Source organism: Pongo pygmaeus, chromosome 4 (genome assembly GCF_028885625.2).
Source record: "Pongo pygmaeus isolate AG05252 chromosome 4, NHGRI_mPonPyg2-v2.0_pri, whole genome shotgun sequence".
NCBI lineage: Eukaryota > Metazoa > Chordata > Mammalia > Primates > Hominidae > Pongo > Pongo pygmaeus.
The window spans coordinates 184,791,876-184,819,831 of NC_072377.2; the positions used below are offsets into that span (position 1 = coordinate 184,791,876).

At 48.6% G+C, this 27,956-nt stretch overlaps 1 protein-coding gene and 1 pseudogene across 1 annotated transcript in view; both read right to left on the reverse strand.

Moving 5' to 3' along the window:
* Positions 1–6,393, reverse strand: part of RNF130 (ring finger protein 130) — a 115,281-nt gene extending 108,888 nt beyond the window's left edge. Inside the window, exon 1 of the mRNA XM_054488192.2 lies at positions 5,730–6,393. Coding sequence (XP_054344167.1) covers positions 5,730–5,979 — 250 coding nt within the window. The 5' untranslated portion in view covers positions 5,980–6,393. The remainder of the gene's footprint in view (positions 1–5,729) is intronic.
* Positions 6,394–20,293: 13,900 nt separating this feature from the next.
* On the reverse strand, positions 20,294–21,602 carry LOC129036279 (histone PARylation factor 1-like; annotated as a pseudogene).
* Between the last annotated feature and the right edge of the window lie 6,354 nt (positions 21,603–27,956).

A 27,956-nucleotide genomic window follows, 5' to 3' on the forward strand; every position in this document is an offset into this window, starting at 1 on the left:
CAAACAAACAAAAAACAACAACAACAAAAAAACTATGTAAAGAAAGAGTTCACAAATACAGAAAAAAATAAGTTTCCTTCCTTTATAGTTTCTCTCTCTTTTTTTTAAATAAAACTTTCATTACCTTGATTAAGCAGGTATCTTATTCACAATTGCCTCTGAATAACTTTCAATTATTGTCCAAATTCAAATCTATCTAGAAAAGATAAAAAATTTACATATTGCAGGCTTTATAAAACTGTTCAATCAAAAAGGTAATATCACAAACATTAAACACCATCATCCTAATAATGTTTAATGTTTTCACTGCTGCATAATATGTGCATATATGTGTACACATACACACGCCCTCTGATATGGTTTGGCTCTGTGTCCCTACCCAAATCTCATTTTGAATTGTACTCCCATAATTCCCACGTGTTGTGGGACGGACCCGGTGGGAGATAATTGGAATCATGGAGGCGGTTTCCCCCATACTATTCTTGTGATAGTGAATAAGTTCTCACCAGATCTGATGGTTTTATCAGGGGTTTCCACTTTTGCATCTTCCTAATTTTCTCTTGCTGCCGCCATGTAAGAAGTACCTTCTGCCACCCACCATGATTCTGAGGCCTCCCCAGCCATGTGGAACTGTAAGTCCAATTAAACCTCTTTTTCTTCCCAGGCTCAGGTATGTCTTTATCAGCAGCTTGAAAACAGACTAATACACCTTCCCAATATGACTGGTTTAACAAGAACAACACTCTCCCTCATGGGTATAGTCTAGCAAGTTTGTTTAAAAAGATTTGTCTTAGCCTGGGCAATACAGCAAGACTCTGTCTCTATAAAAAATTTATAAAATTAGCCAGGTATCGGGCGGATCACCTGAGGTCGGGAGTTCAAGACCAGCCTGACGAACATGGAGAAACCCCGTCTCTACTAAAAATACAAAAAATTAGCCAGGTGTGGTGGCACATGCCTGTAATCCCAGCTACTAGGGAGGCTGAGGCAGGAAGGCGGAACCCAGGAGGCGGAGGTTGCGGTGAGCCGAGATCGTGCCATTGCACTCCAGCCTGGGCAACAAGAGCGAAACTCTGTCTCAAAAAAATAAAATTAAATTAAATGAAAAATAAAAAATAAAAAAATTAGCCAGGTATAATGGCGTGCACCTGCAGTCTCAGCTACTTGGGAGACTGAGGCAGGAGGATCGATCACTTGACTCCTTGAGGTCGAGGCTACAATGAGCTATGACCACACCACTGCATTCCAGCCTGGGCAACAGAGCAAGACCCTATCCTTAAAATAAAATAAAAGACATGTCTTACTAATTTACAGTCACACCTTGTTCAAGGCGGGAGGGATCTTAGAAGTTATCTAGTCTTGAGGCCCAAATGCAGCACAAGATTAGACGGGGCAAGGCGGGGTGAGGTCAGTGAGAGCTCACAACTTTGTCATCTGGCAGATAGCTAAGCCTTAGCTCCCTTCTGCTCCCCTCCATGAAGGTGATTTTTTTTTAACCCAAATCTATGTCTTCATTCCTATTAATTTTTTTTAAAGCTATATAGCCCATCATTCTACACATTAAGATCTTTGCAATTCTGACCCTGCTATCAAATATATCTGTTACATATGCCACGTCTTCATCAAAATCACTGGCATGGCAATAGAAGACCTTCACAAAGAGAAGAGCAGCAGGAGGAAAAATCAGAGGCAGTAAATGTAGACAACGTTGAGAGGTTCGCTGTAAGAGAGAAATGGGGTGGAAGCAGGATAGGGATTTGGTGGAGAGATCAAGTCGTTTTTAAAAAAAATTCGAATATGTATAGGCTAATGGAACTCATCATTCAAATGTGAAGGAAAAACACAGTATGTAAAAACGTCATAAGCTGTAAAGTTCAACATAAATATAATTTATTATATATATCCCCTTTTCTCTTGCCAGCCTATTTATGTTAAAATTTGATTTTTAGAGCCTCCAGCTCTTTCTGAATTCTCTTTCTGAATGTTCAGAGACCCTGCTCCCATCATCATATATCCTTTTTCTCTGAATATTTTGAAATCTGTGTCCAATAGCCCCTGCCTTTGCTGTTATGAATTCAAACATTACATGACCCCTTTCACCCAAATCCTGTTTTCACATCAATCTTCTCCACTTGTCATGAGAATTTCTAAAAACCAATTTCAGATTCATTAAAGGAACCATTAAAGGCTTCGCCTACTAGGATTACATTTTTAAACATAAAAACCTAAGACTCACTTTTTTGAGTTTTATTGTATCCCTAAGCAAGTTAGCAAAAAAGAATTTATTATTTGGTAAAATTATTCTCTAAGGCTGTAACATCCAATCCTGAAAATTTCTATGCAAAGCAAGAAGTGGCCGATACTAAATTCTTCCCCGCCAGCACATCTGCATACACAATCACATCATCAACACAGGGCTTTCTCCTCTCCCAACCCCCACTCTGGGCTCAAACAAAAAGTTAGTGTGCACACACATAAAGCACATTTACAATGTCTGTTCCACAGCAGACCCTAGCTAGGCTGCTCCACAAAGGTACTAAATATTTTGCTCCTAGTTCTAAGCTTACCATTTGAGTAAGTAATAAGAAAGCAACCGTGATCTGTGCATAAATACAAGACATGTTCCTTCAAAACTCCGTTTCTAAACACGAATTCTTTACCAGTTAAAATATAAAATGTGTTAGCCCCAGGCAAATGAGTCTACACCCACCAATGCATTCCACTTAATGACAAAGACATATTTTTAAAATACACTTGTTTATAAAATATCTCATAAAGTATAGTACATAAAGTATAGCACTTGCCAAAATATACTTTTAAAATACCAAAGTGCCTAAGAAAAAAATTGACTATTTGCTCTTTAAAGGGATAGGACAAATAAATCTTATTCAGAAATTCACACATGCCAAACTGATAGTAGCACTGCAAAGCAAACAGAAAGGTTTCTGGTCTCATAAATCAATCCACAGCTTTAAAATGAGCCATCGCGTTAAACTCTAGGAAAACTATAAAGTTCTTTTGTCTTTATGTTCATTTCTACCAAACACCCTCAAAACAAATTTTCATGAGTTTCACGTATTTGCCACAGCTGTTTTTCAACCAGGACCTGTCTGATAACTTTGTGTGTAATCTGAACATGACTTTGCTTAGTGTCAACACGCAGTAAGTCCTCAATAAACATGTCAAGAATTCTCCTCAATTCAAAATTATAAGAGCATCAAGGTCATAAAGATGCACTATTTTTTCTAAAACTAAAAAATTGTGAAACTCATTAAATCAAGATTATAACGTAAAATACCCAAGTATTCTAATTTTAAATCATTTTCTTAAACACGAATAATTTTAACAGATTTATATCACCATTTCTGTTTCTAAAATAAATTCCTAAGTTCCTACTGCAACAGCAGAAGATTTAGATTTCATATAAACCCATAGGTTTAGAAACTGCTGACAGGTAGACTAACTTATAAAGATCCCCAGCAGAAGCTACGCTTCACAGAGACGGATTTTTTAAAATCTGTTTTGTTCACTGCTGTTGCCTCTCCTTCACCAATGCCTTGACTGATACTTGGCACACAGGATTTCAATTAATATTTGCTGGACTGAAAAACTGCATATGTGTGAAGACCCTTGGTACAAAGCCAGACTTAAACCACCTGTAGGATCCCCCAGCCCCACCCCCACCCCCACCCCGAGAAAACCTGGAGCAAGCCCAGGTGGGAGGGATACAGAATGACCCCTAGGGAATCAAGGAAAGGGAGGCTGAAACTCAAGGGGACTGACCTCACACCCAGTCTTCACACACTGCCCAAATGTGTTCATTTTGTTGCAGTGTCTAAAATCTCACCAATTGAGAGATTCCTCTAGGTTAACAAATCTCCTCAGAATTAAGGAACTGTTTAAACCTGTCAACAACCTTAAGAGATGTACATTTCATCATTCCATTTTACGGATGAGGGAACAGGCTAAATGGCAGAGTTACTTTTCCAGTGTCACACAATATACGTAGAGCACAGGCCTGACTCAGAACCTTTAATCCTACAATGCTGCCTCCCCACTGAGAGGGCAATAGGACTAACCTTCATCCACACCTCAATCAATACACATGAGCTAGTTCCCAATACCCTTCTACAGAAACACCTAAAACAAGCTTTCTCAAAGACGGGGCTTTTGTTTGGGGTGACAGGCAAGCAACAAGTAGCTGAAGCACACGAACACCGTGGAGGCAAGGATATGAAGTTCAGACCATGGATTTGGCGTGCCTGATGGAACCAAGCCTCAAAGACAAACCACAGATTTCACAACACTGCAGAGGACCAGCTCTTGCTCCAGAACAGCTTGCCTCCCTCTTCCTCTTTCTACCCTTCCACGTGACCCTCACGGTTCTCTCCACCAGAAAAGAGGCTACCATTGTTAGTTGCCAGTCTGGCAACACTGTGCATCTCAACCACAGTGACTGGCACAGAGCAGGAACGCAAATATTTACTGAATGAACCCAAGACAAAAGTTGTTTCTATGGCCAAGCTGGGACCCTAACTGCCATTTTTAACACAGTAGAGATGAGATATGCACCTTAAGCACCTGATTACTGGTGTAAAACGGACTTTTAAAAGCCCAGTCTGAGTTGCGGACAGGCTACAGTAAAAGCCTTATGTGATTATTCTTCCCCAGCCAGACTGTCTCAAAGAAGAAAACAGCTTAGAACTTTGGCATACAAATATAGACCTCGAGGGGCATAATATGTTAATATCTTAAGAGTGTAAAAGCAAACCATGACTTTTATTTAGGTTGCCTACTTTAGGTCATCCTAACATGAACAGCAGTTTAGAAAAGAAAAATCCCCTCTCAGCATTCTCAGGGTGACAATGAGGGTGGGGATAACAGCAGATATCTCCCAAAAGTTCAGCGTAGGCCAAAACCCAAAAAATCATATTCCACGATGTGCAAAGGGTTTCTTTCGAACCATGACTAATAATTTAAACAAATACATGTTTACACCAAATGATCAACTAAACAAAGCCCTTGTTTATAGGAAAACATGACATTAAGCCGAATAGTTTCAAAGACAATTCTTGAAAATTTTACCTATTTCCCTTTTGGTCGGCACCCGCGACCTGAAAAGCCTTGGCTAGCAGTACCGATTAGTGTCAGATCCTCCTAATGTGACATTTTCAGGCGTCAAATTACGGTAAAACTACTAGGGCAAGAACAAGAGGCAAAAGCAACAGGGAAGATGTCCATTTTCCCTTTACACCCCCCCCGCCCCGCAATTTACCACTTAAGAAAAACGGCACGTTTTTATATTAGAAAAGGGCCGCATCCTTCGAGCTCTAGCGCAGCCTTAAGTCCGTGATTTCAGGAACAAACCTGCTGCTTCCAAAATACAGGCTGAGACGTCCTCCCCATGAAGTAGTTTTGCGCTCTCGCACCACCTCCTTTGTCTACGCTGTCCCTGCAAACTCCTAGCTCAATGCCCTCCAGCAAACAAGCTGCCTGAACGCAAAGATGACCGTTCCAAGTCTTTTTTAAAAGAAGGGAAAAACCCAATCACGCTCCCGGAGCCTGGTTCCCACGGGAGCAGGCCGGGCTGTCCACGACCGAAGCCTCGACCCTGGCTGGGGCTGTCGGCCGGGCAGCGCGCAGCGGGAGAGCCAGGGCCGGGAACCCCAGCCCCGCCGCCTCCGCGGGATGCAGCCACCACCGCCCGCCGCCCCCGGGCCGGCACTCACCTCCGTGGAGGGGCAGCGGCGCCAGCACCTGGCCGCGGACCTCGGCCTTGGGGGAGTCAAGCCCGTAGCGCCCGCGGTCGATGCGGAACGTGAGCGGGGCGCCGCGGCCGGGCTCCTGCACCGTCACGTTGATGAGCGCCGTGTAGTACTCCTGGCTCGCGTTGTCTGCCCGCGCCGGCCACAGGCTGCAGGTCAGCAGGGCGAGCGCGGCGAGCCGGGCAGGGCCCGCCCGCCCCGCGCAGCTCATCATCCCTCCGGCAGCCGCCGCTGCTCGCGGACCGGGCTCCGGGGCCGGCGCCTAGAGGCGGGGCGGGCGCGGCCCGGGCTGCGGCGGGAGCGCGCGCGCGCGCGGCCTGCGCGGGGCCGAGCCCGAGCGCGGCCCTCCTGGACGCCGCGGCCCCGCTGCTCGCCGCCCTCACGTCAGCTGCCCGCCCGTGGGGACGCGCCCATGGGCCCTCGGCGAGGGCGGCGTCTCAGGTCGCACGCGGGCGTCTCTTCGGGGTCCCAGGAGGGCTGTAGGAGCGTGCCCCCTCCATCCCCCCGGGTCGGTCCCACCGAATGGGAGGCGCCTCGCAAGGATGCGGCGGGGGAGGGGAAGGGCGGCACGGGAGGAAGCGCCCCGAGGGTCAGAGGAACACAAAGTCTCTCTCGCGCGGCTGCCGCCTGAGGCGCGTGTCCGCCGCCGCCCCGCCCCCCCGCCCCCCCGCCCCCCCGCCCCCCCGCTGGTCCAGCGGCAACGCGCAGGCCTAAGGCGCAGCCCCGCCCCGAGCGCATGCGTGCCAGGGCCTGTCCGCTCCCGCCCGCCTGCACGAGGGCCCGGGCCGCCGGGTCAGCAGCCGGCGCTGGTTGTTTCTCTGTCGGGCGTGATAGCCGCAGGGCGTGGAGCGCGGGAGATTTGCGAGGACCTATGGAAATGTGTGAGAACAGACTGCAAAGGAAAAAAAGCTATAACTTTAAAATAAATTTTTAAAATTAAATGTCATGAGATTTAACATTCAGGTCATGCAGTTGACATCATGGATGGGGGATGTCTCTGGCCCGGACCTGCAGGGACACGAGTGGTTGGGAAAGACCTCTAGGGTGGCCGTCCCTAACCTTTTTGGCACTGGGGGACGGGTTTCCTGGAAGAGAGTTTTTCCAGGGACTGAGGAAATTGAAGTGGTTTCGGGATGAGGCTGCTCCACCTCAGATCGTCAGGCGTTAGATTCTCCTAAGAAGCGGGCAGCCTAGGTCCCAAGCACGCGCAGTTCACAACCGGGTTCGCGTTCCCGTGAGAATCTAATGCCGCCCTGATCTGACAGGGGGCGGAGCTCAGGCGGTGATGCTCCCTCACCTCCTGCTCGCCTGCTGGTTCCTCCAAGGCCCTGGGCTGGAACAGGTCCGCGGCCGGGCGGTTGGGGAGCCCCTACTCTAGTGATTGGTGAACTACTCCAGGGGCCCCCGGACCAGAGGGTTGCAGTGAGAACCCCCCTCCACCTTCCGAAACGCGCGCGCACACACACACACGACTCTCATTCTCTCTCTCCATGGCGTTTAAAAGATACACATCGCTATAAAGTATCAGCTAAAAGGAAGAATGGGGCAGTGCAGCCGAATTCAGGAACTTACAGGATCTTTGTGGGGTGGCGGAGGGGGAAAGTTTGGCGTCTTCTGACCAGCCAGGGTTGAGTCTCCTGTTTCCTACAGCGGGAAGTGGGTGGAGTCAGCTTTGCACAAGCAAATGTTCTGAAAATCCGGAAAAGAGGTAGCTCCCCAAAAAGAAATTTGAGGCACTGTTTCCAGGAAAGGGTACGGATGCAGTGCAGGCTAAAACTTAAGATGTCCACTACTGGCCAGGCGCGGCGGCTCACGCCCGTAATCCCAGCACTTTGGGAGGCCTAGGTGGGCGGATCACGAGGTCAGGAGTTCGACACCACCTTGGCCAACATGGTGAAACCCCGTCTCTACTAAAAATACAAAAATTAGTCGTGGTGGTGCGCGCCTGTAGTCCCAGCTACTCAGGAGGCTGAGGCAGGAGAATCGTTGGAACCCGGGAGGCGGAGCTTGCAGTGAGCAGAGATCGAGGCACTGCACTCCAGCCTGGGCAACAGAGCAAGACTCCGTCTCAAAAAAAGAAAAAAGAAAGAAAACAGATGTCCGCTATTGATGACTTGGCAGACATCCTTCACAATTTCTCCCTCCATTTCCCTCTCTTCCACCCTCTACCATAGTCCTTATAGACCGTGCCCTGGCCTATGGAGAACAGCTTTTACTTATTTACTTATCCTCGGCAAGTACAGCCCCTAGGCCAAAGCAGCGGGGTCCTCACCCTGGGCCTGGCACCTAAAGAGTGCTCTGATCTGGTCCCCTCCAGCTGGGCCCTTCATAGGGCAAGGAGTCCTTAGCATCAAGTTACCCATGCTCTAGCACCTAAGAACCAGAAATTCCTGGCCCCCACAGCCCAGGGCCACATCTAGGGCCCGTGTAGGGCTCTTCCCGGTGAGGGTCTCCTGCTCTTCTTGCTGGGCATGCCCTGGCCTACCCGTGTCCAAGAGGCTCATGGCCTCTACTCCTTTGTCCTTATAAAGGAGGAGTCTTCAAACTGTAAGATGTCCATGACCTCTGGCACAAGAAACAATTACAGAAGCTCACAAGCACCACTTTGTTAATCAGGTGGGGAGGAAGCGGCTTTCTCAACCCTTCTGAATTTGTCAAGGAGAAAGTTGGTTCCAGAGCACCTTTAACACTTCCCTGGCACTTGCTGATCTCCCCTTTAAATAAAGCAAGATGAGGTCTCGGCGCACAGCCTCATCGTGCACAGCCTCATCACGCACCAGCATGTATGGCGACATTCACACCAGCCTGTACTTGGGAGTGGCATTGTCTTTTAAGGAGACCTCAAGGTTTTAAGGAGACCTTAGGGAGACAAGAGGTTTTTCATTTACAATAGTGATACAATGCTACCTTTTAAAATATTTTGGTAAAATACACATAACATAAAATTGTCCATCTTAACCATTTTTAAGCGTATGGATCAGTGACATTAAGTACATTCACATTGTTGTGTAACCTTCGCCATCCATCTCCAGAACTCTTTCCATCTTGTAAAACTGAAACTCTGCACCCATTAAACGTTCCCCCTTCCCCAACCACCATTCTTCTTTTCTGTCTCTATGATTTTGATGATTCTAGTTACCCGCATAAGTGGAATCATATAGTATTTGTCCTTTTGTGAGTAGCTTATCTTGCTTTGCATGATGTCCTTGAGGTTCACCTCTGTTGAAGTACATATCAGATTTCCTCCTTTGCTAAGGCTGAATCATATCACATTGTATGTATATTCCAAGTTTTTTTTTTAGCCATTCATCCATTCCACTGTATGTATATAATACACTTTGTTTATCCATTCATCATAGGACACTTGGTTGCCTCTACTGTTTGGCTATCATGAATAATGATGCTATGAACATTGGGGGCGTATAAATATCCCTTCCTGCTTTCAATTCTTTCGTCTATATACTCAGAAGTGGAATTACCAGATCTAACGGTAATTCTATGCTTAACTTTTTTCAGGAACTGCCCTACTGTGTTTTTAATAGTAGCTGCCCCATTTTACATTCCCACCAACTGCACAAGGGTTCCAGTTTCTTCGCATCCTTGCCAACACTTCTCTATTTCTTTTTCAAAATAGTAGCCATCTAAATGGGTATTAGGCGGTATCTCATTATGGTTTTGATTTGCATTTCCCTAATGATTAGTGGTGCTGAACATCTTTAACATCTTTTCATGTGCTTATTGGCCATTTATATATCTTTACACAATGCTATCTTTTAAAACATTTAAGAAAAAAAGTGAATTAATTAAAAGTATTGGTTAAATAAAAGCACAAGTGATTTTATCGGACATGGCAGGTCTCACGGAGGATGTGTGCCGCAGTCTGGCTCTGGCCCACGCTGGCCTGTGAATGAGCTGCCCACGAACCTTTTTCCTTAATGGGGTTATTTCCCTGACTCCACCACGCACCACATTCCCCTGCCTCTGTGTCCATTTCTCAGCCTACAATAAATCCTAGGTCACCTGTAAGCCCCAGCTCAAATTCCCTTTCTCCCCAGAACTCCAGTGGGGCCCAAGCTGCCAGCCTCCCACATCCAAGCCCTGTAAGAGCTTCAGTCCTTCAGGAGAAGATCTGTCTCCTCTGTGAGCAATGTCTGCCCTCCCAGGACAGCAGACAGGGTAATGTGTATGTGTAAAGCATGCTGCACAGAGTTTGGGACGCCAGCAATCAGAGACCAAGCGGGGGTCCCCTGGACAGTGCTACAAACCCCAGTGGGTTGCCCAGATTTCCCAAAGTCCAACTCCTCTTTCTCCTCCTCTTCCTTTTCTTTCTTGAATGGCAGATAATCCCCACTGGTCCTAGGAAGGCCCTGCTCTTATTTCATTAACAACATGTTCCCTTTTGTCACTTTCTCACTCCCGTTCCTTGACCCATAGGGAACCATTTTAGTGTGCTTCATGTGTCTCTTTTGTTTGTGTTCTTGCAAAATGTGTGTTGTTGCTTAATGTGCATGTGCTTTTTAATTATTAAACTGTATTGGGTTATTGATGTCATTCTGTTTCTGATCCTCTTCACCCAGCACTATATTTTTTTTACTTCTTTCATACATTTATTAATTTTTTATATTGCAATATAACATACATATAGTAAAGTGCAAAAATTATATGGGTACAACTTAAAATGTTTTTTATGAGGTGGAAACACCCTTTACCCATTATCTAGATGAAGATGGAGAACATTACTAGCACTCCTGAAAGTTTCCCTGAGCTTCTCAGTCGTGAGCACCCCACCATTCTGATTTCTTTTCTTCTTTCTTTAGAGACAGGGTCTTAGTCTGTCACCCAGGCGGGAGCGCAGTGGTGCAATCATGGCTTCCTGCAGTCTTGAACTCCTGGGCTCAGGAATGCTCCCACCTCATCCTCCCGAGTAGCTGAGACTACAGGTGTGCACCACCATGCCCAGCTACTGTTCTGATTTCTGTTACCATTGATTAGTTTGCCTGTTGTTGAACTTTATATAATATAAATAGAATCACACAATATGGAATCTTTGGTGTCCTGTTTCTTTTTCTTAACCTACATCTGTGAGATTTTATGTTTTTATGTGTGTAGTTATAGTTTGCTCTTTTTATTTGCTGTATAGTATTCCACTGTTGATTTATCTATTTTCCTGCGGATGGGCATTCATATTGATTTTCGTTTGTGAATGTGATGGATCAAGCCGTTATGAAGCCTGCATGCCTCTCGGTGGGGATGTGTCTGCATCTCTGAGAGTGTCCTTTGGAGTGGGATGATGTGTCATACGCAGACATGTATTTAGTGTTGGTAGGCACTGGCGCCATCTTTTCAAGCTGCCCCCTTCCTCCCCACCTGAGCCTCTTTTATCTGTGTCTTCCCTCCCCACGCCCACCTCCTGCTCCTGTCCCTCATAAGTCTCCATCTATGCTGGCCGCTTCCACTGTTGGTAATTATGAAACCCCACCCCAGCTGTGGCTGCAGGTAAAACCACTGCAGAAACCCAGTCCAACTCCATGGAGCAGGCTGTCCAGGAGAGGCTGTGTTCCTTATAGACCCTAAAGTACTCAGAGATGCTGTAGGTGAAGGGCTCTATGGAGACATCAACCATACAAGAGATGCTTCTGATACTGGCCAAGCTTTTTCACATTCACATCAGATTTGCTGAATTTGCCTTGTGAAGAATTCAGTGAGGGCCAAGCACAGTGGCCCACACCTGTAATCCAAGCACTTTGGGAGGCCAAGGCGGGCAGATCACTTGAGGCCAGGAGTTCAAGACCAGCCTGGCCAACATGGTGAAACCCCGTTGCTACTAAAAATACAAAAATTAGCTGAGCATGCATCTGTAATCTCAACTACTCTGGAGGCTGAGGCAGGAGAATCGCTTGAACCTGGGAGGTGGAGGTTGCAGTGAGACGAGATTGCACCACTGCACTCCAGCCTGGGCAACAGAGCAAGACTCCATCTCAAAACAAAAGAATCCATTGAGAAGCCATGTCCATCTAATGGGCTTCACAAAAGGCCAAGAGACAGGCTCCAGGTCCCCAGAGTGGGTCGTCAGGGCAAGCACACAGCAAGGGTATTTTGGGACTCTCCTTAGGAGCTTTAATAAGTACAAAGAACATTTTTTAATTAAAAAAAATAAACGTTCATTTTAATATAAGCTTCTACTTCATAGCAAGTGATTTAGCTTTCAATGATAGTCATGTCACCTGCTTTTAAAAAGTGAGATGTCTTAAAGAAAACTATTTAATAAATAACAGGTAGAACACAGATGTGGTGAAATTATGCAATTGGTGTGCAAACGACAGAAAACGGAAGAGGAGCTCAAGGGACAGATGCCTAGGCCTGGGTTTAAATCGATGCTGTGCTAGAGCCAATTATTAAATATTCAGAAATTCTGCAGGCCAGTTGTTAAACATTGGTACTTTGAAACCAGCCATGGCAGTAGGTAGTATTTATACTACGGAAATTGGCACACACCACAAATCAGGCCTCCCTTCCCTCCCCCTCCCCCTCTTTCTTATTTTTCACGGTGGTTTACCAGAATGCCATTGGTTCAAATTCCCACTTGGCCACGAGTCAGCTCTGTGATCTCTGCAAGTTCTTGTCCCCTTGGGGTCAGTTTCTCTCTGTGAAGTGGAGATGATGACCTCTGCCTCTCTAGCTCTGCCAGATGCAAATCAGAGGACAGATGCATGGAACATGTAGCCGCTGTAGTTACCCCATTCCCTGTGACTTGTTGCTAGAGAGGTGAGGTGTGTGAAGGGTTCAGCCTGGGTGAGGACTGAAACACCACCCTCCCACAGGCACCCCCCAGAGCAGGCACTCGCAGGCACCGGCTGCCCACTGCCACCAGGACATGATGACGTAATGGCATTTTATTTAGAAGAATCTACAACATATTTGCATCAGCAATCCAAAAAATTTACTCTCTTCTAATGAAAAATTTCAAATATATGAAAAAGTTGAAAGAGTAGTACAATGAAGCAGCTGTGTACCCCACCACCTGGGTTCAGCCGTGGGTATCATGTGGTCATAAATGCTGTATCTGACGGGTCCCCAACCTCACAGAGCCGGCGGTGAGCGAGTGAGTGAAGCCTCATCTGTATTTGCTCACGTTACCACCTAAGCCCCACCTCCTGTCACATCAGCAGCAGCACTGAATTCTCACAGGAGCGTGAACCCTATTGTGAACCGTGCTTGCGAGGGATCTACGTTGCGCACTCCTTATGAGAATCCAATGCCTGATGATCTGTCACTGTCTTCCATCACCCCCAGACGGGACTGCCTAGTTGCAGGAAAACAAGCTCAGGGCTCCCACTGATCTACGTTATGGCAAGTTGTATAATATTTCATTACATATTACAATGTAATCATAATAGAAATAAAGTGCACAATAAATGTAATGTGCTTGAATCATCTCAAAACCACTCCCAGCCTGATCCCAGTCCATGGAAACATCGTCTTCCACTAAACCTGGTCCCTGGTGTCAAAAGTGTTGGGGACCTGCTGCTCTATCTGTCACTTTGACTTGTAAAGCTCTTTCCTGAACTATCTTATGAGCCTTTGGGCTGTTCTTCCATGCTATCATGGCCAGGACAATGAACAGTGAATTCCCCATGAACAATGAATGCCCTAAAATAACCCCATATCCCCCCCTTATTCAGATATTTCCAAACATCTCAACATGTCCCTCCACCCTGCTTTATTTGAATGGGATCCCGTGAAAGTTCTGCAGGGGGTTTGATTATGTCTTTTCCTAGAAATTCAGACTTTAAGGGTGCACCCCAGATCCAGCAGAAGTGGACAGCCATCCTGAGACTCAAAGCTTGTATCCTGCCCTAGGACTGCACCACTCAGAACTCACTAGGAAATGTACTGAGTTCTGCAGTTGTCCTGTCAACACCACAAACATGTTGTGTTCTAATTTGTTGTGAGAACACTGAAATTATACCACAATCACTACAACCTTCTCATTTGCAGCATACCAAGAATCTCAAAAAATGAAGCTAGCCCAGGCTCCTCTCACCTCGGAGAGGCTCCACTAAATGAATGAAACTGCTCTCCTTTCCCTTCTCTGGGGGATGGTCTCATTAGGGAAGTAATGGCAGGAGTACGGGGAGGGAAACCTGCCATGCTGGCAGTCCCCCTGAGCCCAGGGCTCTCAGGCCATGTTAGTGACAGTCTGATGGGGTGACATTGTGGAAACCTCAGTTGACCCAAGAGAAGTGACAGGATGGCTCAGATATGGAAGCTGTCATGTTCCAAAGACGAGAATTTGATCTTCCTGCAGATGCTCAGACACAAGGATTGTTACACCTATTTTGCAGATCTGGAAACTGAAACTCAGAGAAGCAAGCTCTTTGTCCAGCTGATGAGGAGTGAGTGGCGGCTCTGGGATGTAAGCCCAGTCCTGGCAGGCTCCTGGGCCTCACTCATGTTGCTACCGCAGGTTGGCGCCAGGCTCAGGCTGCAGAGGACCCCTGGGTTCCCTTGCATTTGGCCCAGCGCAGGAAGCCTCAGGCTGAGAGTCAAGCTCTGTCCAGGAATTCAGGTGGGTCCTGGACCTGGTCCTGCCGTTGGGATGCTGAGCAGTCACAGGCTGCCAGAGTGGCTGCTAAAAAGCAGGATCGAAGATATTGCTTTGTCCTTTGTCAACATGGGTTTGATCAGAGTGATGAATGACTGAGCCACAAGGAGCTGAGCGAGAGGCCGTGCGGCCGGGCGGAGGAGGCCTGAGGCCAGCCACCCCTGCATCTGAGTGCTGGTGCTGAGGCTGACCTGCAGTGGTGATCGTTGGATTCCCGAGGGCCCCTCCACCAGCGAACCTGGGATATCCAGAAGGACCCTTATGCTCATGGGCAGGCGAAACAGAATTGGTCCAACTTGCACAGAAAGAAGCTCCTTTGGAAGGCTGCAGAGCCACTCACCTGGCTGGAAGTGCGTCCGGAATTTGTTCCTTCTAGTGGGTTGTTAGTCTAGCTGACTTCAAGAATGAAGCCGTGGACCGTCGCAGTGAGTGTTACTGTTCTTAAAGATGGTGTGTCCGGAGTTTGTTCCTTCAGATGTTCAGATGTGTCTAGAGTTTCTTCCTTCTGGTGGATCGTGGTCTCACTGACTTCGAAGGCGAAGCCACAGACCTTCGCAGTGAGTGTTACAGCTCTCAAAGGTGGCGCGTCCAAGGTTGTTAATTCCTCCCGGTGGGCTCGTGGTCTCACTGACTTCAGGAGTGAACCTGCAGACCTTTCCGGTGAGTGTCACAGCTCATAAATGTAGTGCCTGACCCAAACAGTGAGCCAGTAGCAAGATTTATTGCAAAGAGAGAAACAACAGCGTGGAACAGGACCCAAGCAGGTTGCTTCTGCGGCAGGGGTGGCCAGCTTTTATTCCCTTATTTGGCCCCCACCCACGTCCTGCTGATTGGTCCATTTTACAGAGTGCTGATTGGTCCATTTTTACAGAGTGCTGATTGGTGCGTTTACAAACCTTTAGCTAGACACAAAAGTTCTCCAAGTCCCCACCCAACCCAGCCGGCTTCACTTTTCAGAGGGTAGGGTAGCAGGGCTAGGCTCAGAAAGGACAGCCCTCAGGCAGCTCTGGGGATTGGGGTAGCTGGAACCAAGGGGTTCCATGAGGGTGCTGCTGTCGGGCATAGCCAGTGCTGGGTTCCTCAAGGAAGAACAAAAGCTTCCTACCTTGGATCAGATGCTTGCCCCTTGACTGTAGAAACTTGATCACCTTGATTGTCAGCTCTGCCAAGAGAATATCTGATGGAGGAGGAATGGACCCCTTCCAGGGCCAAAATAGCTCAGTGGGCAAGGGCAGGCAAGGGCACCCTCCGTCTGCTGCAGGGGGAAGCCCATGCAGATCCCCTGATCCCACTTCCTGCCAGGTGAACGCTGGCTGGTTTCTTTCAGAAGTAGAGGTGGGGTTTTGATCCTCTCTCTCAAACATGTCTTCCAGGTAGGGGACAATGTGCAGATCATTTGTGGTCAGCCCAGAGGCTGACGTGAGAGATCCAGAAGCTTTTCCATGACCAGCAGCCTGGGGATTCAGGTGAGCAGGCAATGCAAACTGCTAGCCCAGAGCTGACACCAGAGTCCAGGACACTTTTAAGCCAACATTCGACACAAGAGAAAACAAACAAACTATGTGCATAAGGATATTTACTGTAGCATGAGCTACAGGGACAAAAAGTTGGAAATAAACTTTATTTGTTAAGCAAATTGTGGTGCAACAAATTTGAGGATGGTTATGCAGCTATTAATATATCGAACAGGCTGTAGCAACGTGAAGAACACTTACGACGTTCTGTTGAGTGCAAAAGCAGAATACAAGTAAATCTCTGGTTGCCGTTACGTGGAACAAGTCCATATGTATGAACAAGGACTGGAAAGTACAAAGGCAAACTTTAAAAATCCCAGGAACCTCAAACTCCTGCCCAAGGTTAAGCCTAGAGGATGAGCCATGCAACCCCCTCTTCCAGATGAATAGCTGTTACTAGTATTATGCATTTGCCAGATCCCAACAGAAAGGTACAAGGTCTCAGGAGGGCTGGGTGCAATGGCTCACCCCTGTAATTCCAGTGCTCTGGGAGGCTGAGACGGGAGGATCACTTGCGGCCAGGAGTTTAAGACCAGCCTGAACAGCATAGCGAGACCCGCATCTCTACAAAAAATAATAACATAATTTGCTGGGCATTGTGGTGTCCCAGCTACTCTGGAGGCTGAGGCAGGAAGATTGTTTAAGCCCAGGAAGTTGAGGCTACAGTGAGCTGTGTTTGTACCACTGCACTCCAGCCTGGGCGACAAGGTGAGACCCTGTCTCAAAAGAAAACAAAATACAAACAACAACAACAAGAATATTCTAAAAAAAGTTTGGTGGGGGTTGAGAGTTCCAGATCGGCTCAGATAGACGACAAGAGAAATCTCTTGCCGGGCGCGGTGGCTCACGCCTGTAATCCCAGCACTTTGGGAGGCCGAGGAAGGTGGTTCACATGAGGTCAGGAGTTTGAGACCAGCCTGGCCAACATGGTGAAACCCCGTTTCTACTAAAAATACAAAAAATTAGCTGGGTGTGGTGGCAGGCACCTGTAATCCCAGCTACTCAGGAGGCTGAGGCAGGAGAATTGCTTGAACCCAGGAGGCGGAGGTTGCAGTGAGCCGTGATCGAGTTATTGCACTCCAGCTTGGGCAACAAGAGCGAAACTCCATCTCAAACAAACAAAAGAAGAGATTCCACCTGTAGAAGGTGAAGGCCCATGGGGATGTCAAGAGATCACGTGTCAGCGTGAGGAATACAGTGACAGATGCCTTAAGGGGCCACTCAATGCTCATCCCTTCTCCCACACCTGACTCCACAGTAGAGGCTGTAGGAGGTAAAAATTCAGTTTGCCTGTATGGGCATCCATCCATTCATCCACCCACTTGTTCATTCAGCACATTTTTATGGAGCAGCAGTTCTAGGTACTTGGAATACATTAGCAAACAATCGAAGATCCTCCCCACCCGCCCCCCCCACCCACGGCAGGTTGCAGCCTGCAGAGGTTCTGGGCCATGCACGGGCTGGGAGGTCAGCTGTGCCGTATTTCCCCTTCTTCCTGCCACATGGGGTCCTGAGGACAGAAGCCATGCACTAAGGGCAGTGGGGACGGACAAGGGAGCCTGGGCCCCTGAGCTGAGCCAGGGCTCAGCCAGCCTGGCGCATTCTTCCGCACTTCTTTGTTTAAACCCTCGTGTGAAAGATTTGCTGTTATTTGCATCTGAATGCAGCCCTAACTGATGGAGGTAGAGACAAAGGGGAGGGAGCACTGAAATACTCCAAGGCTGGGCTCTGGGGTCTTGGCCTTTTGAAATTTCCCATGTACTCATTTTAAAACACTCCCAAATTAGGCCTATCCTAGAGAAGGGAGCTCCCCCGATGGAGGGGCCCCAACTCTGAAAATCCAGAACTTGGAATTTTCAGCTAAGAGTGAAGACGGCAGTTGGGGAGGGCCCTTAAGCAATCTGATGGCCCCGCAAACTAAGGGTGGCAGGCACTGATCAGCGCCATGGTGGCCCCGCGAACTAAGGGTGGCAGGCACTGATCAGCGCCATGGTGGCCCCGCGAACTAAGGGTGGCAGGCACTGATCAGCGCCATGGTGGCCCCGCGAACTAAGGGTGGCAGGCACTGATCAGCGCCATGGTGGCCCCGGGAACTAAGGGTGGCAGGCACTGATCAGCGCCATGGTGGCCCCGCGAACTAAGGGTGGCAGGCACTGATCAGCGCCATGGTGGCCCCGTGAACTAAGGGTGGCAGGCACTGATCAGCGCCATGGTGGCCCCGTGAACTAAGGGTGGCAGGCACTGATCAGCGCCATGGTGGTTGCGCGTTATGTGAAGCCCAGCTTAAGCGGGAGGAGAATTTAATGGGTCTGACCTAAGGCACGACTGAATCTACGCGCTCAGAAGATATCATCAACGTTGGGCTCCCTCTGTCTCTGTCTCAACCTTGCTCTCCCCTGGGTTGCCGTCATTTGCTCTCAGGTGGCTCTCCCTGTATGGGTACAAGATGACCCCTGGCACGTCCCAGCACATTCAGGAGGAACGTTCTGTCCTCTCAGAATCCCAGCGGGGCACAACAGGACGGAAATGCCTCTTTTTTAAAAGACTTACCATTCTGTATTCTGAGCCTCAGTGGCTTATCTCATGTTGTGAGTCCCATTAAGCCAGCCACTTGGACCAGCTCAATAAAATGCTCCAATGGACCAGACCACGTGTTTCTTCCTAGAGGCTGAGGGGGAGGACCCCTTGACCCAGCCCCATGGACTGAGAATGGAGAGCGTGGTATAATAAAAAATAAATATTGGTCTTGGTCCCTGCTTCTTGGCACGTAACTCCCGAAATCCTTGGAATCTCTGATAATGGTGATAATGTCTGATAATGATTTTAGATAGCTTCAGGATGAGGGCTGGTTGCCAGAGGAACCAGCCATGTATTTAGAGGGTCAAGACTTTCAGCCCCAACCCCCAATCTCCAGGGAGGGGTGGGGAGCTGGAGACTGAATCAGTCTCCACTGGCCAAGGTTCAGGTAATGAAGCCTCCAAGCTTCTGGGTTGGTGAACACACTGATATGCTGGGAGGGGATGCACCCAGAGAGGGTATGGGGGCTCCAGGCCCCTTTCCTCATCCATCGCCCTGTGCATCTCCTCCATTTGGCGGTTCCTGGGTTGTAGCATTTATGATAGCAAGAGTAAGGTAAGTGCCTTCCTGAGTCCTGTGAGTCATTCTAGCAAATTACAGAACCTGAAATGGGGCAGGTTGTGGGAACCCCTGACTTTGTAGCCAAGTCGGACCAAAGTGTGGGTAACTTGGCACCTGAAGACAGGCCAGTATTACGGGACTAAACCCTATGGAGTGTCAAGCCAACTCCGGGTAGTTAGTATCAGAATCAGCTTGAACCGAAGGACACCCAGTTGATGCCAGAATTGGTTGGTGTCTGGAGGGTTTCCCAAGGAAAATTGGGATGCGCTTATAGGTACAAGGCACATAGATCTGGGTAGCGACAGTAATAGGCACACTTGTTCCCCTGTGGCAGATGTAGCTTGCCCTGCCCCTGGGCTGAGTCAGGAGTCTCTCCAGCATCACCTGGGGCATGCCAGGAGCATCCCAGGCTGGGACGAGAGACACCCATTGGGGGCCATTGGGATGCCTTGCTGCAAGTAACAGAAACCCTCACTGACATGGACTTCCTTGAGAAGGGGATCCAGGGGAAGAAAGGGTTTTGGACAGGCTGCGTGGCCTTTCACAGGCTTTGTGGCCTTTCACAGCATTTGTCCCCAGGGCCGTCTTCTCTCACAGCTGCAAGATAAATGCCAGCGCAACTGGAGCAGGGCACTTCCTCATTCCTACTAGATGGGGATAGAGAAAGCATTCCCTCAGTGGCAGAAAAAAAATTCTCATCTTCAGCCATTTTTTTTTCCTTTGGTAGAGACGGGGACTCTCTATGTTGCCCAGGCTGCTCTCAAATCCTGGGCTCAGGAGATCCTCCTGCCTTGGCATCCCAAAGTGCTGGGATTACAGGCAAAAGCCACCACACCTGGCCTTCAGCCAATTTTGATACCTGCCCAACCACTCTGGACGAATAGAGTCAACAAGGAAATGCCAGGGCTGATTGCTTTAAGCCTGAGCCCCTGACTGGAACAGGAGATAAGATGACATCATAGACCGGCTGGTGTGCTTATGCTAACTTCATGAAGGGAGGGGACTGTGTGAAGGCAGCGGGTTCTGGGTGGGTGCTCTCTGTGTAGAGATGCATTGCCTGGTACCATCCTGACCCATGGGGAAGGAGATGCCCTTACCTTCTTGATTTTCTCCTCCTTTGCCTTTTCTCTTTTTTTTTCTTTAATTATAAATGTTTTTAGTAAATGTTTTTTTGTATTCCTTAAAAACAAAACAAAAATCACAAGTTTAATACTAATCCTTTGAAATACTGTACACCAAACAAAGCCACCTCACTCATGCAGCAAGTTGCTCTATGTTTCTTTACTTCTGTTTGCCAAATGATACTCAATAATTTCTGCAGATTCCTCTTCAACAGATTATATGCAAGAGGTAAATGCTGGGCAGCAACTTTATGAAAATAATGTGAGCCATAGCAAAAGAGCTCCATTCCCAACTCACCCCCCCCACTCCCCTTCCATAATCACATTCATCACTAGCAAACTGCACAAAAGTCATCATTTCCTGAATGGGAACAAAAGCTTTCAGTCTCTCCTCCTCGCTTACAGCCTCAACTATTGTCTTGCAAATTCTGTTGACGTCAGCATCTGTTTCAGGGAGCTCTCTGTACCCAACATCACTTTTATCTGCTGGAACAGCCAAGCCTGCACCATGAAAGGCCTTCGTCACAACTTTCTTATCTGTTTCATCTTCACGGTTCTCTGTTCCAGTGAGGACCCCATTTCTCTGGCTGCTTCTGTGAGTTTTTCATCTATGTTTTTCAAGAGATTAGTTTTCTTTTTTTTTTTGAGGCGGAGTTTTGCTGTTGTCGCCCAGACTGGAGTGCAATGGTGCGATCTTGGCTCACTGCAACTCCCACTTCCCAGGATCAAGCGATTCTCCTGCCTCAGCCTCCCGAGTAGCTGGGACTACAGGCATGCGCCACCACGCGTGGCTAATTTTGTATTTTTAGTAGAGATGGGGTTTCTCCACGTTGGTCAGGCTGGTCTCAAACTCCTGACCTCAGGTGATCTGCCCGCCTCGGCCTCCCAAAGTGCTGGGATTACAGGCGTGAGCCACTGCACCCGGCCTAGTTTTCTTTTTATCCGTTACTTCTTTAAGTTTTTTCATCAAAAATAATTTGACTGCCACAAATACATTATCTCCATTTGGAACAATTGTACACTTTTTCTTTGCTTCATTTATACCGACATATGCAGGAAGTTCATCAGTAGAATCCCTGAAACACCCCACGTGGTACTGAGTTTTATTATCTCCAATAATGACGGTCTGGAACTCAGGAGGATCGTAGTAAAACCTCCAATGAAGGTTAACATTCAGGCCTGTTGAATTTTTCTTCATTTTATGTTTTCCAGCAAGGATGTCATAAGGACCAGCTAACTGAAGTCCGAGGCTTGCAGAAAGTCATCAGCTGGCTTTTCAGGATCAAGTTCTTCAAAGAACTTCCAGAAACGATCGAAGTCTTCAGGTGAAGAGAGCTTATAATGATTTTCTACTTCTCGTCGAAGACATCAGCTTCACAGAATTTACTTTTCTTCACATCAACCGTTTTTTCACATGCCCCTCCCCGCTGGGCCTGCGCTTCCTGCCACCGCCGACCATTCTGCAGCCGCAGCGCCTTTTTTTTTTTTTTTTTTTTTTTACACAGGATCTGGCTCTGCTGCCCAGGCTGGGGTGCAGTGGCACAATCATAACTCGCTGCAGCCTCAAACTGCCAGGCTCAAGCCATGCTCCTGACCCAGCCTTCTGAGTAGCTAAGGCTACAGCTACACACCACCATGCCTGGATAATCTTTCGTTGTTGTTGAGACACGGTCTTGCTATGCTGCCCAGGCTGGCCTGGAACTCCTGGCCTCAAGTGATCCTCCCACCTCAGCCTCCCAAAGCGTTCAGGTTAAAAGCGTGAGCCACTGTGCCTGGCCTTCTCTTCCTTTTCCCTCCCATTTCACCCTCTTCTTCCCCTACCACTCTGTTCTTCCAACACCTGTTTTCTTTTGCCCTCTCCTGCTTTCTGACTCCACCCCACACAAGTTTCATCAGTTAATTTTAACTAGAGATAACCCTTAGCATTGGCTCTACAGGTTGGGCGGATAACTACACCTCTTTAAACCTCAAGTTTTTCATCCTTAAAATGGGAGAGTTGGCCAGATGCGGTGGCTCACGCCTGTAATCCCAGCACTTTGGGAGGCTGAGGTGGGCGGATCACCCAAGGTCAGGAGTTTGAGACCAGCCTGACCAGCGTAGTGAAACCCTGTCTCTACTAAAAATACAAAAAAAAATGACCTGGGCATGGTGGTGGGCACCTGTAATCCCAGCTACTCGGGAGGCTGAGGCAGGAGAATCCTTTGAATCCAGGAGGCGGAGGTTGCAGTGAGCCGAGATTGCACCACTGCACTCCAGCCTGAGCAACAGAGCGAGACTCCATCTCAAAATAAATAAATAAATAAATAAATAAATAAAAATAAATAAAACGGGAGAATTAACATTAGTCTTGCATGGTAATTAGGGAGGTTAAATATTATATTTTGGATTCTGAAGCTGGCCAAGATGAAGTAAGAGACCACTATACAATCCAGCCATGCCGCTGACCAGGGACAAAATCAACAAGTCACTAGCTAAGGACTCTGCAGTGTTAATAATAGCAGGTGGATAGGACAGAAGAGCTGAAACTTGAAGAATGACCCATTCAAGGGCAAGTTTCCCAGTTGCTTTTTCTTTCTTGTCTCCCAGTTTTGAACTGAGGTCAGCCCCAGTGTAGAACTGTGCAGCATGTATGGGCAGAAAAAACACCAAGAGAACCATCTGTGAGTGGAAAAAACACAAACCGTTTTTCCTCTGCTCCCACACCACAGTAAGCAACACAGAAGGCTTCAGTGACCAAATGTTGGGGGTTTCTCCCCACACACCAGCAAGCAAGCAACCAATTCTGCATTAGGCACCAGCTGGGTGTCCTCTATATTCTAATGCTATCTACCTGGAGATAGTGTCAGAGCCCACAGGGTGGGGCTCAGTCCCCAAGACTGCCTCCACTTCTGATGCCACTCCCAAGTCAGGGCCTCAGGAACTTCTGACAGACCGGCTTTAAGTTGGGGTTCCCATGACGCCCTCCTTGCGTTCAATTAATTTGTGAGAGTGGCTCACAGAACTCAGGGACACACTTGTATTTGCTGGTTTATTATAAAGGGTATTGCGAAGGATACAGATGAAGAGATGCCTGGGCAAGGCATGGGGAAAGGGCACGAAGGTTCTACCCCTCCCTGGGCACGCCACCCTCCAGGGACCTCTATGCGTTCAGCTATCCTGGAGGTTATACGGAGGCTTCATTACGTGGGCATCGCTGGTTAAATCACTGGCCATGGGTGACCAACCTAACCTTCAGCCCCTCTCCCCTCCCTGGAGGCTGGGGGGTGAGGCTGAAAGTCCCAGGCCTCTAGTCCTGCCTTGGTCTTTCTGGTGACCAGCCCCATCCTGGAGCTACCTGGGGGCTGCCCGCCTTCACCCACCTCTTTAGCATATGAAAGACACCACTGTGGAGATTCTGAGGATTCTAGCAGTTGTAGGCCGGGAAGCTGGGATGAAGATCAAATGTATATTTGATGAGATCACAGCCACATTTTGTGTAGCCATTCATCCACTGAAGTACATTTTGTTTTTTCCCCACTCCTTGGCTATTGTGAGCAGTGTTGCTGTGTACATTTGTGTGCAAGTTTTTGTGTGACTGTATGTTGTCAGTTTTTTTGGAATGGAATACCTAGGAGAGTGGAGTTGCTGGGTCACATGGTCATGTTTAATTCTCTCTAGATCTTATCACTTTCTGAAATTATTATCATTATTATTATTATTTTTTTTTGAGACAGAGTCTTGCTCTGCTGCCAGGCTGGAGTGCAGTTGCCCTATCTCAGCTCACTGCAAACTCCGACAGGTTCAAGTGATTCTCCTGCCTCAGCCTCCCGAGTAGCTGGGATTACAGGTGCGTGCCACCATGCCCAGCTAATTTTTATATGTTTTGTAGAGATGGGATTTCACCATGTTGGCCAGGCTGGTGTTAAACTCCTGACCTCAAGTGATCCTCCTGCCTCGGCTTCCCAAAGTGCTGGGATTACAGTCATGAGCCACTGCACCTGGCCTGTTTTTTTTTTTTGAAAGGGAGTCTCACTCTTGTTGCCCAGGCTGGAGTTGCAATGGCATAATCTCAGCTCACTGCAACCTCCACCTCCTGCGTTCAAGCGATTCTCCTGCCTCACCCTCCTGAGTAGCTGAGATTACAGGCGTGTGCCACCACACCTGGCTAATTTTTGTATTTTTAGTAGAGACAGGGTTTCAACCATATTGGCCAGGCTGGTCTCGAACTCCTGACCTCAGGTGATCTGCCCACCTTGGCTTCCCAAAGTGCTGGGATTACAGGCATGAGCCACCATGTCCACCTATTACTTGTTTATTGACTATCTCTACCAGGGCTGGGACTAGGATGAAGTGAGTGAGGTGGTTGCCTCAGGTGGAAAATTGGAGAAGGGTCCTCAAAATCTGTCATCAGCATAAATAATATTTTAATACAATATTTTAAAAAGTCAAAGACAAGGTCAGTCAGAGGACTGGAGCCTGAGGCCAAAAGAAAAATCCAATCTGGCCAGGTGTGGTGGTTCACGCCTGTAATCCCGGCATTTTGGGAGGATGAGGTGGGAGGATCACGAGGTCAGGAGTTCGAGACCAGCCTGGCCAATATGGTGAAACCCCGTCTCTACTAAAGATGCAAAAAATTAGCCAAACATGGTGGCGGGCGCCTGTAGTCCCAGCTACTCGGGAGGCCGAGGCGGGAGAATCGCTTGAACTCGGGATGCGGAGGTTGCAGTGAGCAGAGACGGCGCCATTGCACTCCTGCCTGGGCGACAGGGAGAGACTCCGTCAAAAAAAAAAATCCAATCCTGTCTATTTAAAATGTTGATACTTTGTTCTGGACTTTTTCATTAACTTTAACTTTTAAAAACATGGCATTAAAATATTGCTCATCTCGATGGCTGCGTTTTCCGGTCTCTCGGCGTTTTGCGCGAGGGCTCTGCCTCCAGCTCACCCGCAGGCTCTCGGGAAGCTCAGGTCTGGCTGAAGGGAAGGATCGTTTGAGAGCAGGAACCATCATCAGCTTCGATTTTAGGTCAGGCTTTCATGCTGTGAGGCCCGCCCTAAAATCAAAACGTGAGAAAAACCTCCTGAGGTGGGAGCCGCTGAGGCCAGACCTGGGGGAGGGCTCCGTGACGGGGGAAGGAGGGAGCAGATCCCGAGGCACCTCGGCGGAGAAAGGGACACAGGTCGGTGGGCAATTGATGGCGGCGGGGTGGGGAGGAGGGCTGCCGCCAGAGGAGGGTGAAGGATCAAATCTGACGCCCAGCATTCGGGACGCCCAGCGCGGCTTCGGGGGCCCCTGTGCCCCGGACTCCTGCCGGGCTGAGCGGGCGGTGCCGGAGGGAGGGCGCCCCCTGGCGGTTCGGCGCGGGCCGACTAGGGCCTCGGCCTCTTTTTTTTTTTTGAGACTGAGTCTCGCTGTGTCTGGAGTGCAGTGGCGGGATCTCGGCTCACTGCAACCTCCGCCTCCCGGGTTCCAGCGATTCTCCTGCCTCAGCCTCCTGAGTACTGGGAGTACAGGCGTGTGCCATCATGCCCAGCTAATTTTTGTATTTTTAGTAGAAACGGGGTTTCACCGTGTTGGCCAGGCTGGTCTCGAACTCCTGACCGCAAATGATCCCCCCCCCCACCCCACCTCAGCCTCCCAAAGTGCTGGGATTACAGGCGTGAGCCACCGCCCCCGGCCCCTTGGCCTTTTAAGTAAGCAACTTCCCAGGGATGCCAAGGCACGGGAGGGAATCAGGATAAACAAGGCAGTATTTAAAAAAATTAAATCGGTAAGCTATTGTCCACAGGCTGGCTGCCTGTTTTGGTAAGTAAAGTTTTACTGGCAAATTGGCAAAAAATAGAGAGCAAAGGCCTCAGGTGCAGGCCACATGTCAGGGAGAAGCATGAGACTTAACTGGGCTATTTTAACGCAGTCTGTTTCACCTGCAGGGTGATGCCTCTGATGTTGCTCCTCAGAGGGAGCCTTGGGCATGCTCACAGCCATCCTGGAGTGGCGGTGGCTTTAGCAGGGCTCTCTTTGGCTGTCCCTTTCCCTCATAATTCTGTTAACTGTCTGCCTTTGTTGGTCTCGCACCAGCTGTTAGGCGCCACCAACTGCTGGATGATTGTTCTACTGTTATGACAAGGTCCTGGGACGAACATTTCTCCACAGTTTGATTCAATTAAATGCAGGTGCCTCTGCAGGGGCAGTTTTCCAGGTCAGTCTTTGAGGTTCATTCTGACCCGAGGAGGGCTCTCTGGCTGCTTTTCTCCATGGTCCTATCTGGTAAATTGGCTTATGGTTTAGCTTGTTGCTCTCTTGAAGCTACTAGTTATCTGTTAATCACTTACCAGCATGATCTCTATTGTTTTTGTTTTCTTTTTAGACAGTCCAGCTCTGTCGCCCAGGCTGGAGTGCAGCGGCACAATCTTGGCTCACTGCAACCTCCGTCTCCTGGGTTGAAATGATTCTCCTGCCTCAGCCTCCCAAGTAGCTGGGATTACAGGCGTGTGCCGCCACACCAGGCTAATTTTTTAATATTTTTGGTAAAGACGGGGTTTCACCATGTTGGCCAGGCTGGCCTCAAACTCCTGAGCTCGGGTGATCCACCTGCCTCAGCCTCTTAAAGTGCTAGGATTACAGGCGTCGGCCTCCATACCTAGCCTCTCTATTGTTTTTTGAGTGCCCTTAGCCTTGAACTTACCTGCACTGTGTTCAAATAAAGGCAATTCCTTTGGGGAGAGCTTAGAAGCTGTCTGTCCTGTGCCTTGCCACTCCTCTCCTGGGCAAAATTTCTCAGTTACTGCTTCATTGTGGGTGGTAGGGACAACGGCCCACTTTCTCAGTGTGACACCCTTGCTTGATGAGTGGATTGGGCAGGGACTGCAGCCTCTGATCTTTCTGGCTTGCCTCTCCCAGCATGGAATTTCCACCCTGAGCGAGCTGGAGCCAGCCTGACTCGGTGTTCTCAGACTGAAGCGCCTAGGGCAGAGTCTCCACTCTGCAGTGGAGGGGCTGAGTGCAGGAGGGGGCCCTGACCTCTCAGCGGCACTTGCACCGATTTAGCTTCTAACACAGAGCTGGGTGGTGCGGGGAGAGATGCTGGCAGCCCGCCCCTCCCGTGGAGATATGGTACCCTTGCCTGGGAGCTGGGGGACAGAGAGCTTTGTGTTTTTGGCTGCACCCACCTGGCACAGAGCTTTTGTCACTCTGAGCTGAGAGTGGGGATGGAGGAAGTGGTAATAGTTCAAATATCATAGTGCTCACTGTTCTTACTGAGCTTCAGTAGATTTTTCTTGAATCAGTTTTTCTTCACTTGGTCTATTCTTTTAAGACAATTTCTGGGCCGGGCGCGGTGGCTCACGCCTGTAATCCCAGCATTTGGAAGACCGAGGCAGGCGGATCACGAGGTCAGGAGTTCGAGACCAGCCTGACCAACATGGTGAAACCCTGTCTCTACTAAAAATACAAAAAAAAATATAGCCAGGCGTGGTGGCGGGCGCCTGTAATCCCAGCTACTCAGGAGGCTGAGGCAGTAGAATTGCTTGAACCCGGGAGGCGGAAGTTGCAGTGAGCCGAAATTGCGCCACTGCACTCCAGCCTGGGCAACAGAGCAAGACTCCGTCTCAAAAAAAAAAAAAAAGACAATTTCCAGAGACTTAAAAAAATCCTTTTTACCCCTTGCACTCGTTCTGCTGGGAAGGAGGTCCACAGGGTTCCCTCGGCTCCTCTCCTCTGCCTGCACTTTGAGATTCCTGCTCCTGATGCTTGGCAAATACCCTTCATCCTCACTGCCCTGAGGAGCTCCCCGGCTCTCCCTCCCTGGGCCTGGGCCCCAGGGTGTTTCCTCCT